Source organism: Octopus sinensis, linkage group LG17, assembly GCF_006345805.1.
Source record: "Octopus sinensis linkage group LG17, ASM634580v1, whole genome shotgun sequence".
NCBI classification, from domain to species: domain Eukaryota; kingdom Metazoa; phylum Mollusca; class Cephalopoda; order Octopoda; family Octopodidae; genus Octopus; species Octopus sinensis.
Window position 1 is genome coordinate 27,612,032 of NC_043013.1, and position 13,885 is coordinate 27,625,916.

A 13,885-nucleotide genomic window follows, 5' to 3' on the forward strand; every position below is an offset into this window, starting at 1 on the left:
CTGACCAAAGCCTTGTGAGTGGATTTGGTAGACGGAAACTGAAAGAAGCCCATCATGTATATGTGTATGTGTGTCCCACTTCTGTTTGACAATCAGTGTTGGTATGTTTACATCCCCGAAACTGACTAACAGAATAAATACTAGGCTTCAAAATAAAACTGGGGTCATTTCATTTCAATAAAATTCCTCAGGCTATTGCCTCAGCATGGCCACAGTCTAATGACTGAGGCAAGTAACAGAATAAAAGAATGTATGTGTGTGTGTGTGTGTACCCTTATCTTGATATCATGTGATTATAAATGACCATCATGGTCACATGAACAATGTTCATTTCCTGTCTTCTGTGGTGAAATATTACTTTGCTTAGAAATAAACAAGGCTGGGAAGAATGGCATCTGACCATGGAAAATCCGCCTCATAGATTCTGTCTGACTGATGCAAGCATGAAAAAGTGGACATTGAACTGATGAATAGTTGGTAGATTCAGCATAGTGTTATAGCAGAAGACAATTGCCCAAGGTGCTGCACAGCAGGACAGAAACTGAAACCAGGTGGTTGCAAAGCAAGTTCCTTAACCACCCAGCCACAGCTGGTTATTGTTGCATATCAAAATGAGACTCCTAACCCCAAATAAATATACTAACCTTTTACTGGTAAATTAATGTAGGCGGACTAATGTAGAAGACACACACCTGTAAAAAGTGTCTTTCACATGCTAGCATTAATAGAGGTACAATATTTACACCTGATATAACAATGTTACAAACAAGTTTTAGGCAAACAAAAAAAGAAATTTGATAGATGAGAATACAAAAAAGAAAAGCATACCTTAAAAAAATCAAAAAATGAGACAGGTTGTACAATTTTGCCATATTTTTTCTCGTCTTTTGGAAAGAAAAACATATTTGTTAACATAGCATCAACTAAGTCGGGATGTTTCTTACTCAACATGACCAGGTTCAATCTCTCCTCACGACTGTCTCGTCCTCTCCAGAATGCTAAGTTAGATTTATTGGCCCAGGGTGGACTGTTGCCTTGGACAGAAAGTATATCAAGTGTTACCCTGCAGAATAAAAACAAGTTAATTAAATTATTAAATAAATTAACAATAATAATACAGACAAATGAATAAAGGAAATTGGAATAGAGTATCCTGTAGAGCTTCTTTTCACAGACAGCTTGCCTTTTAGTAACAAGGAAGATGATGAAAAGAGTCTTGAGCACTTGATGGCTCATTGAAATATTGTGAATGTCTAAGGTTACAAACAGCAGACTGCAACCAACAAATTCTATCAGGAATAACACTAATCCTGAGTTAAAGAGATAATAATAATCCTTTCTACTATAGGTACAAGGCCTGAAATTTTGGGGAAGGGACTAGTTGATTACACCCCCCCCCCCCCCACCATCGGGTTCCACTTGTACTTACTTTATCAACACTAAAAGGATGAAAGGCAAAGTTGACCTCGGCGGAATTTGAAGTCAGAACATAAAGATGGGCAAAATGACGTTAAGCATTTTGAAGTGTTTTGCTCAAGAACACAACGCATCACCCAGTTTAGGAATTGAAACCACGATCTTGTGGTCATGAGTGCAACATGCTAACCACTAGGCCAGGTGTCCTCATAATAATAATAATCCTTTCTATTATAGGAACAAGACCTGAAGGTCTGGGAGAGAGGGACAGTTGATTACATCGACCCCAGAATTTCACTGGTACTTAATTTATTGACCCCGAATGGATGAAAGGCAAAATACCACTAAGCATCCAGCATGCTAATGATTCTGCCAGCTCACCACCTTAATAATAATAATAATAATAATCTTTTTTTTTATAGTCACAAGGCCTGAAATTTTAGTGGAGGGGAATAGTTTATTACATCGACCTCAAAACACAACTGGTACTTATTTTATCGACCCCAAAAGGATAAAAGGCAAAGTCAATCTCAGTAGAATTTGAACACAGAATATAAAGACGGAGAAAATGCTGCTAAATATTTTGTTCAGCTTACTAACAATTCTACCAATAAAACTATCATAATATAAAGACCTAAGATATTGAAATATTCAAGATGTGGGGCATGAGAGTGCAAACAGTACCAATTATTATTGGAGCAGTAAGTATGATTAAAAAGTCTGAAAAGAAACTTAGAAGCAGTATCAGAGTTCACAATACATACAGCCTCAAATAATTGTTGGGGACAGTATACATATTGCACAAGGGATTGTCAATTCAATAAAATAACACAGAACAGTCATCGCACATCACCCACACTCTATACAATAAACATCTAATAATCAAACACAATTTGACCAACATATATTCTACTAGGTTAAAGACCAATGAAATAACACAACTTTTGTTATTCACACACTATATACAAGTGAACACTAATATTTATTCAGCGTTCTATTGGTTAATCATACCTAATGCTCCAGTTATTATTGGTATTGTTTACACCTTCATGCCCTATATCTCGAATATTTCAATGTCTAGGTCCTTATATTATGATAGTTTTATTATTAGAATTGTTAAAGCTGCCTGAATTGGTTGCTTACTGGATGAAATGCTGAGTGGTATTTTTCCTGTCGCTACATTCTGAGTTCAAATTCTGTCGAAGTTGAGTTTACCTTTCATCCTTTCGGGGTCGATAAATTAAGTATCAGTTGTGTACTGGGGTCGACCTAATCGAAGGTGATTTGCAATATAGTCACAGTGAAAGACCTTCAAAATTGGATGAAGATGTTTTAAAGGCAAAAATCGAAGAAAACTCAAATATTATGACAAAAGAACTTGCAAAGGAGTTGGAAGTTTCTAAAAATATGGCTCATGAACACCTAGTGAAGCTAGGATAGATTTCTTGCAAACTCTCAGAAAAGAATTGCTTGGACTGGTATTCTGTTTGTGATATGCTTTTAAAATGGAATGAAAGCATGCCTTTTTTTAAACAACTTGTGACTGGAGATGAAAAATGGATTGTGTATGAAAATGTAGTGCAGAAAAGATCCAGGAGTTTGTGTAAGGATCTCCCAAAACAGCAACCAAATACGAATATCCATCATGAAAAAACTTATGCTTTGTGTTTGGTGGGATCATAAAGGCATTATTTATTATGAGTCACTCCCACAAAACCAGACCATTAATTCTGATATGGTCTGTCATCAGCTGGTTAATTTGAATAAAAAAAAAATCAAAGAATTGAAGCTAGAGATTGCAACAGGAAAGGGGTGGTGTTCCAACAAGACAATGCCCAACCATGTGTCTTTGTCAACCTGAACAAATTTAAATGAACTTGGCTGGGATCTCCTACCCCATCAAACATATTCTCCTGATATTGTGCCATCTGACCACCACTTGTTTTTTGTCTCTACAGAACTCATTGCAAGGAAAAACATTTAATGATTTAGGTAGAGTCAAAATGCATCAAAATAACTTTTTTCCTTCAAAACCAGTCAAATTTTATGCTGATGGAATTTTAAAATTTCCTGATAGATGGGCAAAGGTCAATTATTTATATCCCTTTATGCATATTAAAAAACACTCAGAACTTTCCGAACAACGTAATATATGTATATGACAAGAGAATTTTATCCAAGAAGCAAAACAGAATCTAAATATGATGCCAACATTACAATTTTGCTTCCTTTAGAAACAACTGGCAAAATCCCAAACAATATTAACAAGGCAACACCAACGTCCTCTCTACGATTAGCCAGAGATGATTTTTAAAATGAGAGTATCTGAAATAAACTTGATGATTTACGATAAACTTGTCTTTCATCCTTTTGTGATCTATAAAATAAGTACCAGTTAAACAATGGGCGCAATGTAAAGTTGCTTAATGTTGCTGGCCTTGTGCCAAAATTTGAAACCATTACATGTGCAAAATATAAACTCCCCTCTCTGATAAGATAAATTCTGCTGCAGATGTAATTCCATTATAAATTGGTAACTATACCTGACAGCTACATGAATTGGAAGATGTAAAGTTAAATGTTACTGCCCAAATACACAATGAAATACCTGCAGTAAATTTTAACTTAAGACATATAAGCTGATTGTTAGTCAAATACTACATCCACTCCATCGTTTATCATCTATGCTACTGCAACATTAACTATACCCATTACTTGAATATAAGCAAATGTTGTTTGTTTGTGGTTTATAAAACATATGAAGGAACAATGAAAATTTGAATTCACCAACTAATGTTTCACCAGGGTGCGATAGAAATACCTCCCACATTTGTTTCACTAATGTTTGTCGCCTTAATTTATATGAAGAAAATGCAGAGAGAATAGCAATTTTTAGCTAATGATTACAAAACTGTTGCTACTTTTGTTAGATTAAAGGACCTTAGTTTCCTTCAGTTGTTATAATACTTGTTGAAGCCAAATCACATGTGATTAAACATCAATATGGTGACTGATATCATTGATCAGACAAGTATGAAGAAAGTTATGTTTTGATGAGGAGATCTAATAAGATCAAAATATGCCAGAAATTGTCACCCATATTTGCTAAGATTAAATCAATATTAGTCAATGAGCAAGTGCCTTCTTGTCACCACATAAGTATGACTGATTAATAAAATTTCTTTTTTTTTTAACTTGACTGTAGGAAATGTAATGGTTGACATCTACAGACAATCGTCCATGAATGTGTCTTCGTAAAACTTTTGGATCTCTGGAGTAACATTACTCAACAGGGTGTCATCAGACACTTACAGTTCTCTTTCAACAGACAATGCAGTCAGTGAAAAGTTCCATTCTTGTGTTCTATAGAGGGCTAGTGGTGGGCAAGTGTGACATTCTTGGGGAGACTCTGGGCATTGATGAGAACCAACTGGATAGGCTGTTCCAGAGGACTTTTGGGCTGGGGCCTATGGATAATTTCCAGGAATCCTTGGCCTAGCAGTGCTAGCGGGGGCATTGCCAGTTTGGGATAAACTCTACAGGCACAGAAGCTAAATCAGCTGGACCTATCCGAGATGCATGCAAAGTGATGAAACTGTTCTGCATGCTCTTGTCCAGTACCTGTGTATTTTTGACTTGTAGATTTATATTGAACATCTGCTGTCATGTTTGGGATAGATCTGGCTATCAGCTGAGCTCATTATGAAGATAGTCCCACAGCCTTCCTTTGACCTGGAAGAGCAGGCTGTCTTTTGTTGCCTAGTAGCTTTAGCAAAAGAAGTTGTGTGGTGGACCAGATTGAAAGGGCTGAAGACAGATAATTTCCTCTTTGGCCAAGCCCTTACCTACTTTTTCAAGTTTTACCTGAAAAGGAAACTGAAGGTGAAGAGGGAAGTGCTGCCTCCCAACAAATTTGTTAAAAGGTGGGTGTATGTTGCAAGAATGATTTGAGTGAATGAGCTTACACTAAGCATGTGCCCGCCTGTAAGTTGAAGAAGCACAATGTGAAGAGGGCACTTGCTCTAGTGTTTAGGACGACAGTGGCTTTTGTGGGGTCTCCATGAGCAGCCCTAGGAAGTTTCCCTCATTTGGGGAATTTATTGTTACTGTTTTATTTCTTACATGCCTTTTATGTAATCCCACATTTTATTGTCCTGTACTGTTGCCAATGTTTCTGTGAGCTCTTAGTGGTTAATAAAGAAAACATTATTATCGTCATCAACTATTATATTATTAGTAATTCTTATCAACACTCCACCCTTTTTTATAATCTGTTTCTTTTATATCAAGTCATGTATTACATTAAAAGAGAAAAGTAAAATACTACCACACCCAGAATATATAAAAAAAAAAGTGAAAATTATTGTACTTACAATACTGGTAAGGTAAGAAAAATAACTATAGACACCATGTGGAAACAACAATGCTAGACATGAATATCATGTGAAAAGAGAAAAAGCTATAGGAAAATGAGGATAACTACATAAATAAAAAAGGCAGTTGGCAGACAATAGGCGTCCTTAGTTACAGGTACACAACAAGCCAAACGTTAGTTCACTGAATTCCTGATAGTGAGATTGACAAGGTAGTTACTGCAACTTGTAACAGATCAAGTATTAAAAAGATTTTGTTTTTTTAAAAAAGAAAAAGGCGAAAAAAAAAAGCAGCTTTTTGATTTTCTTAGTGATGTTTATACTCTTTGTCAATATTTACATCCTCTGCTGTTGTATATTGGTGGAAGAGGTGGCGTGTGTGTGTGTGTGTGTGTGTGTGTGTGTGTGCGTGCAATCAAGAAGTTTGCCTCCTAACCCTGATCTAACCAACCATTCCATCAGGTTCTGAACTGATCAACCAGTTAACATCACAAGATCCTCAAAAGCCAATTAGGATAATAAAAACGTTTTTTTTTCAAATTTCAACAGGTTTAAATGGAAATGGGTTCGTTAATAAACAGAATCAAGGTTTTCTGAATTCAACAAGACTACGGTCTCTAGCATGGACACCACAGGACACACATTCAAATGAAATACTGATAAATACATCCAAAACTCATGTTGTAGACGCTGTGGAGACATACACTAAAACAACAAAACAAATCTTACATCAAAGCAAACTGATGTAAAATCATCATCATCATCATCATTTAATGCCTGTTTTCCATGCTAGCATGGATTGGAAGGTTTAACAGGAGCTGACCAGCTGAAGGGCTGTTCAGGCTCCATGTCTGTTTTGGCATGGTTTCTATGGCTGGATGCCCTTCCTAATGCCAACCACTTTGCAGAGTGTACTGGGAACTTTTATGCGACACTGGCACCAGCACTAGTGAGGTCACCGAGTAACTTGCAGGACACAATCCCTCTGTTGGAGAAGAGAGTAGTACTGAAGGAAGTGGCTTTATGCCAGGTGAAGAAACTTTTAAAGTATACACGGCCAACCTGCACCCCTCATGCTGCCCTCGATGAGTTTCTAGGCTACTAATTTGCAGCATACCCTAAGAGTAGCAACATCTCAAATTCTACCTAATATTGAAAATATGGTAAAGAATGTGAATGAGCAAAAATCTTATTGACACAGATAATGAAATTTTTTCTTTAATAAAATATCAATGAATTTTCTTTTTTTTTTTACTTCAATATTTTAAACTATAATTTATTTACACTAGTAATCATCATTAGTTTCATTAGTAAATAATGAAAGAGATGCCAGTTTAACATAAACTTTATTACTAAGATAAATAAAATTAAGAAGAACTGCAAAGAATTCAGGGTAAAGTGGGCAAGTAATATTTAATGCATGTGTTTTATCATGTGGCCCTCTCCCACTTGGAAATGGTACAATGTGGGCCCCAGTTAATGAAAAGTTGCCCATCCCTGTTTTAAAGTATGTTAGAAGGAGAAGAACAGGTGTCTTGCTCCAAAGAAGATATACGTTTACTCCAGTTGGAAAAGAAAAAAAAGGCTAGTGGTGAAGTTGTATCAGGATAGACTCTCAAGTTACAGGAAGGTCAATGAGTATAAGAGAAGATGGTGTGGGATGGGGTAAGTAAATTCACAAGGGTGTGAGAAGTGAGCGGTGAATTCATGAAAAATGTTAGCAACTAACAAAGTGCATTATTAAAATTATTCACCCATTCACACAGAAACAAGTTTTGAAGTGAAAGAGTGAAAAGAATAATGGAAATTAGGGTGTGAGATAAGAAATAACAATCAGTGCAATGATCAAACTGCAATGAAAATATTTTTCTTCCTTTTTTTAAATATATCTTTTATTTCACTCAAAATTCATTTCATCATAATTTTTTATTATTTAGTGATGGTAAGGTGGTAAGCTGGCAGAATTGTTAGCACGCCAGGTGAAATGTTTACGAGTATTTCATCTGCTGCTATGTTCTAAGTTCAAATTCTGTCAAGGTCGACATAATCGACTGCCCCCCCCCTCTCAAATTTCCGGCCTTGTGCTTATAATAAGAAAGAATTATTTAGTGTTGGTCATTCTAGTTTTTCAACAGCCTTTTATGGCTGCAAATAAATGAAATTTCTCAGAGTTAACAACAAGAATGGCTGAGAACCTTATAGGTGCAGGAGTGGCTGTGTGGTCAAGACACCTGCTTTGTAACCAGATGGTTTCAGGTTCGGTCCCACTGCATAACACCTTGGGTAAGTGTCTTCTGCTAAAGCTCCACACAAGACAACAGCTAAATATGGATATGGACAAAGAAGACTGAAGTATTACAGTAAATGGTAAGAGAGATAAACTATGTATCTCTGAATAATTAAAATAATGTAATATTTGTGTGCATGTGGTTAACTCAACACAAATCAAAAAGTAAAGGCTGAAAGGTTTTTTAATTCCCATCATTTGGACATTGAGAAAATGTGGCAAGCTGGCAGGAACGTTAGCACGCCGGGCGAAATGCTTAGCAGTATTTCGTCTGCCGCTAGCTATGTACTGAGTTCAAATTCCGCTGAGGTCGACTTTGCCTTTCATCCTTTCGGGGGGGGGGGGTTGATTAAATAAGTAATCAACTTAATCCATTTGTCTGTCCTTGTTTGTCCCTTCTGTGTTCAGCCCCTTGTGGGTAGTAAAGAAATAGGATTGGCTGACTGTTGAATAATGTACATATAGACTTAACAGAACACTGGGTTGGAACCAAAAGGAATGATAGCAGGAAGAGGTGTGAATCAAACGTTTTGAGTGGGAGTGGGAAATAGGTGATGGTGGAAAGGGGATGGACAAATAACAATAACAAAATGTATGAGCAGAGAGAGAGAGGGAGAGAGAGCGAGGTTGTGAGAGATGAGTGGGAGGTAAGGATATGAAGGTGAGGGGAAAGGGAAAGTCTCTTTTTAAAAAACACAATCAAATGGTTGTGCATGTGTGCGTGTGTGTGTCTGTGTGTAATGTGTATACTGTAAGCTATTGATGTCTTAATGTTGCTCTCATCCCCTCCCTCTCTGTTTATGTATGTGAGTATCTAGTTATACTCTTTTACTTGTTTCAGTCATTTGACTGTGGCCATGCTGGAGTACTGCCTTTAGTCGAGTAAATCGACCCCAGGACTTATTCTTTGTAAGCCTAGTACTTATTCTATCAGTGTCATTTGCCGAACCGCTAAGTTACGGGGACCTAAACACAGACACAAACATATACACACACATACATAAATATATATATATATATATATATATATATATATATACAATGGGCTTCTTTCAGTTTCCGTCTACCAAATCCACTCACAAGGCTTTGGTCGGCCTGAGGCTATAGTAGAAGACACTTGCTCAAGGTGCCATGCAGTGGGACTGAACCCAGGACCATGTGGTTCGTAAGCAAGCTACTTACCACACAGCCACTCCTACGCATATGTGTGATCCCTCTCTCTCTTACTCTGTTTCTCTGTTTGTATGCGTATGTTTCCATGCAGGTTTACGCGTGCGTGTGTGTGTGTATATTTGCCTCCAGTGCCAAAATACGCAATCATCAAAACAGGTTGATTTTCCAGTGAGCCATAGCAAACCACTCAGGTATGCACAGTCATCTCATTCTGAGAGAAAAGATGTGGCATTCATTCATGAGTTTTTCAAAAGCTTTAGCATTTACTAAACCTAGATACAGAGGAATGAGGAAATGAAAATGAGCAGTGGATTTGTATGACCTACACCATCAGTAAACTACCCGAGAAGGCCCAAAAACTCAGACTTATTTGGGTATGAGAAAAAATTTTATTTTTCCCAAAAGAATTTACAAAACATCAGGTGTCTACAAGAAAGTTGAAAGCAGTTTTGTGAGTTTCGTGTGACAGGAGTTGGTTCCAGCTTTACACAAAGAAACCTTAACTCTTTAGCATTTAAACTGGTTATACTTGGCACATATATTCTGTTTTGTGTTCAAACCAACCTGATCCAGTCTCCCATTCCTACTCTACAATGTCATTCTAAAAATGAACAATCAGGTCACTGAAATATCAAAGCTATGAGGATATTCATGATTAATTAAAAACAATTCAAAACAATGTGAATAAATAAGAACCACATTTGATAGACTAATCTGAATGGTAGAAGGTTAAATCTAATTAAACTCCCTTGATTCTGAATTTTAGAATTTTATCATCAGATATTTAAAAAAAAAAACTGAAGAAAGAAAGAAGAAATAAATATCTACAGATAATTTTGTCATGCATTGCCAACTCAGAAGCCAGGTTGAGCATACATATACATACATACACACACACACACACACATACACATTAGGGTAATGAAAGAAAGAAATGGTGAATATATTTTTAGTCATACTTACTTAGACATCATTCCCAAAGTAGATTCTGTTATGTCATAGGTTGGCATCACAATGTCTTTTGTTTCATGAGAACCACACCAAGAAAATATTGGATATGTTTGCTTACTTGACTTCTCAGATAATGGCCAGTCACCAAGGTTGATAAAGAAATCCATATCAGGCAGGATAACTTTGCGAGCCAATGAAAGGAATGGCGTATCAGAAAACATACTAAACCCTGTGTGTTCTCCATAACACTTACGGCTCAACTGAAATAAATGGGAAGAGAATATTATTGTTTGTTGTTATTTCTTTTTTAACAAGTTGAATGCAGCATCAAAAAAAAAAAAAAATCCTATCAGAAAATTTTTCAAAAAGATCAAAAATCAAAATCAAAATGGAAATTGTAGTTGTGGACAATGCCAATTCCACCTGACTGGCATGTAAAAAGTACCATGCACATATGGTCAATACCAGTTCCACCTGATTGGCACCCATGCTGGTGGCATGTAAAAAGTACCATGCAAATGTGGTCAATGCCAGTGCTGCCTGACTGGCTCCTGTATCAGTAGCATGTAAAAAGCACCCCCACTATACTCTCAGAGTGATTGGCATTAGGAAGGACATCCAGCTGTAGAAACTTTGCCAGGTCAGATTGGTGTCTGGCACAGCCTACTGGCTTGCCAGTCCCCAGTCAAACCGTCCAACCCATGCCAGCATGGAAAATGGACGTTAAATGATGATGATGAAGACGAGAGTGACTAATTTCTTGAATGTAGATGTCCTGATTTCCATTTTAAGTCAATAACAATGCTTACCTGTTGATGAGTACTTATCACAAAAAAGCCAAGGACTGTTTAAAAAATTCAGAATGTAGCTATTTTTACGAGATTTGTTTATAAGAAGATGTGCAGTTCTTTAACCATCTAGCATTCATGTCACTCAGTAAAAGTCGTGCTTATTTATTCATACCATTTTGAATTAATCATGCTATATCTTGTAACATTTCGATGATGTAACTGTTTACTTTTAGAATGTTATTGTAGAGTAGATGTGAAAGACTAGATCTGGCCAATTTGAGCCTAAAACAGGCAGAACATTTTGGCCAGATATGATCGGCTTTAATGCTAAAGGGCTAAACATGCACACACATTTTAATTGACAGCCACGTTTGCAAAGAACCATCCACAAAGCTTCTCCATTGATAATATCAAAGGAATTAATAAGGTCAGAAAATACCTGATAAAATGATACTCAAAATTCATTACACTCCTGAAGTTACCTACAGAGAAAATCGCATCCACTGTTCCTGCCAACTCAGAAGCCAGGTTGAGCATACATATACACACACACATACATACATATATATACATAGTAGGAGCACTCCGTCGGTTACGACAACGAGGGTCCCAGCTGATACGATCAACAGAACAGCTTGCTCGTGAAATTAATGTGCAAGTGACTGAGCAATCCACAAGAACGTGTGCCCCTAACGCAGTTCTCAATGAGATTCAGCATGACACAGAGTGGGACAAGGCCGGCCCTTTGAAAAACAGGTACAACTCATTTTTATCAGCCAAGTGGACTGGAGCAACATGAAATAAAGTGTCTTGCTCAAGGACACAATGCGTTGCCAGGAATTGAACTCACAACCTTACAATTGTGAGCCGAATGCCCTAACCACTAAGCCACATGCCTTCACACACATACAGATATATATATATATATATATATATATATATATATATATATATATACACACACACACACATACATCAACATACACACACAATTAATCCACATTACTCAGTGAAAAGCATAGGACTGGTTTCCTAATTTCTCTGGCATTTATATTCCTTTCAGTACAATTCACCAATCCATTGCAAAATTAATCATTTTTATCAGTTGAGTGGACTGGAATAACATGAATTGAAGTGTTTTGTTCAAGGGCATAATACATCACCCAGTCCAGGAATTGAAACCACAATTGTAAGATTGTGAGTCGAACACCCTAACAACTAAGCCATGTGCCTCCACTACATATATATGTGTGAGCGTGTGCATGCCTGTGTGTGTGTCTGTGTAGCATCACCATCATTTAATGTCCTCTTTTCCATGTTAGCATGGATTAAATGGAGTTAGTTGAGGCAGATTTTCTATGACAAGATTCCTTTCTTGTCACCAACTGTTCAAAGGTAATATTTTCCTATAGACAGACATATTTTTCACAGCAGATTGGAAACAAACAACCTCACTTGCATAACGGTGACACTCATTTACAACCATCAAATGATGTTAAAACAAGGGTACACATAAAAACAAACACATCATCATTCTCATCTTCATCTTTGTTTAACATCCATTTTCCATGCTAGCATGGGTGGAATGGTTTGGCAGGAGCTGATGGTCCATAGGACCTATGTTTGCTTTGGCATGGTTTCTACAGCAAGATGACCTTCCTAATGCCAACCAATTTTACAGAATGTACTGGATGCTTTTTCTCTCTATAAAATCCACTCACAAGGCTTTGGTCAGCCCAAAGTGCCTTGCAGTGGGATTGAACCCAGGACCACATGGCTGGGAAGCGTCTTAACCACACAGTCACACTTCCTCCGAATATACACACATATATAAAATGTTGTTTTACTTGCCTTATTGTTGATTATTTTGTAATGACAAATACTATGTTGTCCATGGTGATTGAATCTTTTGACTATTTTTGGAGCTAATTTTTCCATATTTATTGCATTTTTCCAAATCTGTAAGTCATCATCAATTTGTTTGTATGTTGAAGGACATTCCATTGCTTTAAGCCATTTGTCAAAATTCAACACTGGACAATAACAATCCTCGTGATATGAAGTTCCTGAAATACAAAAAATATAAATAAAAATGAAATAAAGGGATATTTGAATGAGGAATGAATAACACTGTGTAACAACATTTTAATTTCTTTTTTTCCTGTCTTTCCTATTTGCTTCCATCGAGAAATCAAAGGAAATGAACCCTATTCCCTTCAGACTTTGCTTTTGTGATCTAGATGTCAATATTTCGAAACTGACCTGTTTTCCATTACATTTCAGACAAATTCAACACCGAGCTGCTGAGGCAGAAATATCATTGAAGTAAATATTCTTCTCAATACCACAGATTAGCTTGTTAGTTGCTTGACCACAACCACTTGAGAATGTGCCTTAGTGGCTGACAATATGTCCATTTCTGATCATAAGCAGGAGTAGTGGGATCATCGTAGTCATGTGTTGAAAGGGATTCTGTGGGGTTTGAATAAATATCATAACAAAAGCAAAGTTTGATGGAAGTGTTAGCCATTTTCCATACTTTCTAGCGGTAAGCAAATAGAAAATAAGAGTTGCTACCCAAGGATAAAAATCATGTTACACAGTGTAATTAGTTTGACTAAATTCAATATAATATTGGTAATTAAGGTGGTGGAATTGTTAGCACACTGGGAAAAATGCTCAGTGACATTTCTTCTGTTTTTATGTTCCAAGTTCAAATTCCACTGAGATTGACTTTACCTTTCATCCTTTCAAGGTCAATAAAATAAGTACCAGTCGAATACTGGGGTTGATGTAATCAAATTACCCCATTCCCTGAGATTGCTGGCCTTGTGCCATAATTTGAAACCAATATAATATTGGTACCTGTTGTGAAGGCTGAAAAACCAAGTTAA

The 13,885-nt window shown here is 36.7% G+C and overlaps 1 protein-coding gene across 1 annotated transcript in view; it reads right to left on the reverse strand.

Moving 5' to 3' along the window:
• The window catches only part of LOC115220983 (protein O-glucosyltransferase 2), a 70,819-nt gene that overhangs the window by 19,049 nt on the left and 37,885 nt on the right, over nucleotides 1-13,885 (reverse strand). The window contains exons 3-5 of the mRNA XM_029791199.2: nucleotides 12,843-13,057; nucleotides 10,213-10,460; nucleotides 829-1,063 (exon numbers count right to left, since the gene is read on the reverse strand). Coding sequence (XP_029647059.1) covers nucleotides 829-1,063; nucleotides 10,213-10,460; nucleotides 12,843-13,057 — 698 coding nt within the window. The remainder of the gene's footprint in view (nucleotides 1-828; nucleotides 1,064-10,212; nucleotides 10,461-12,842; nucleotides 13,058-13,885) is intronic.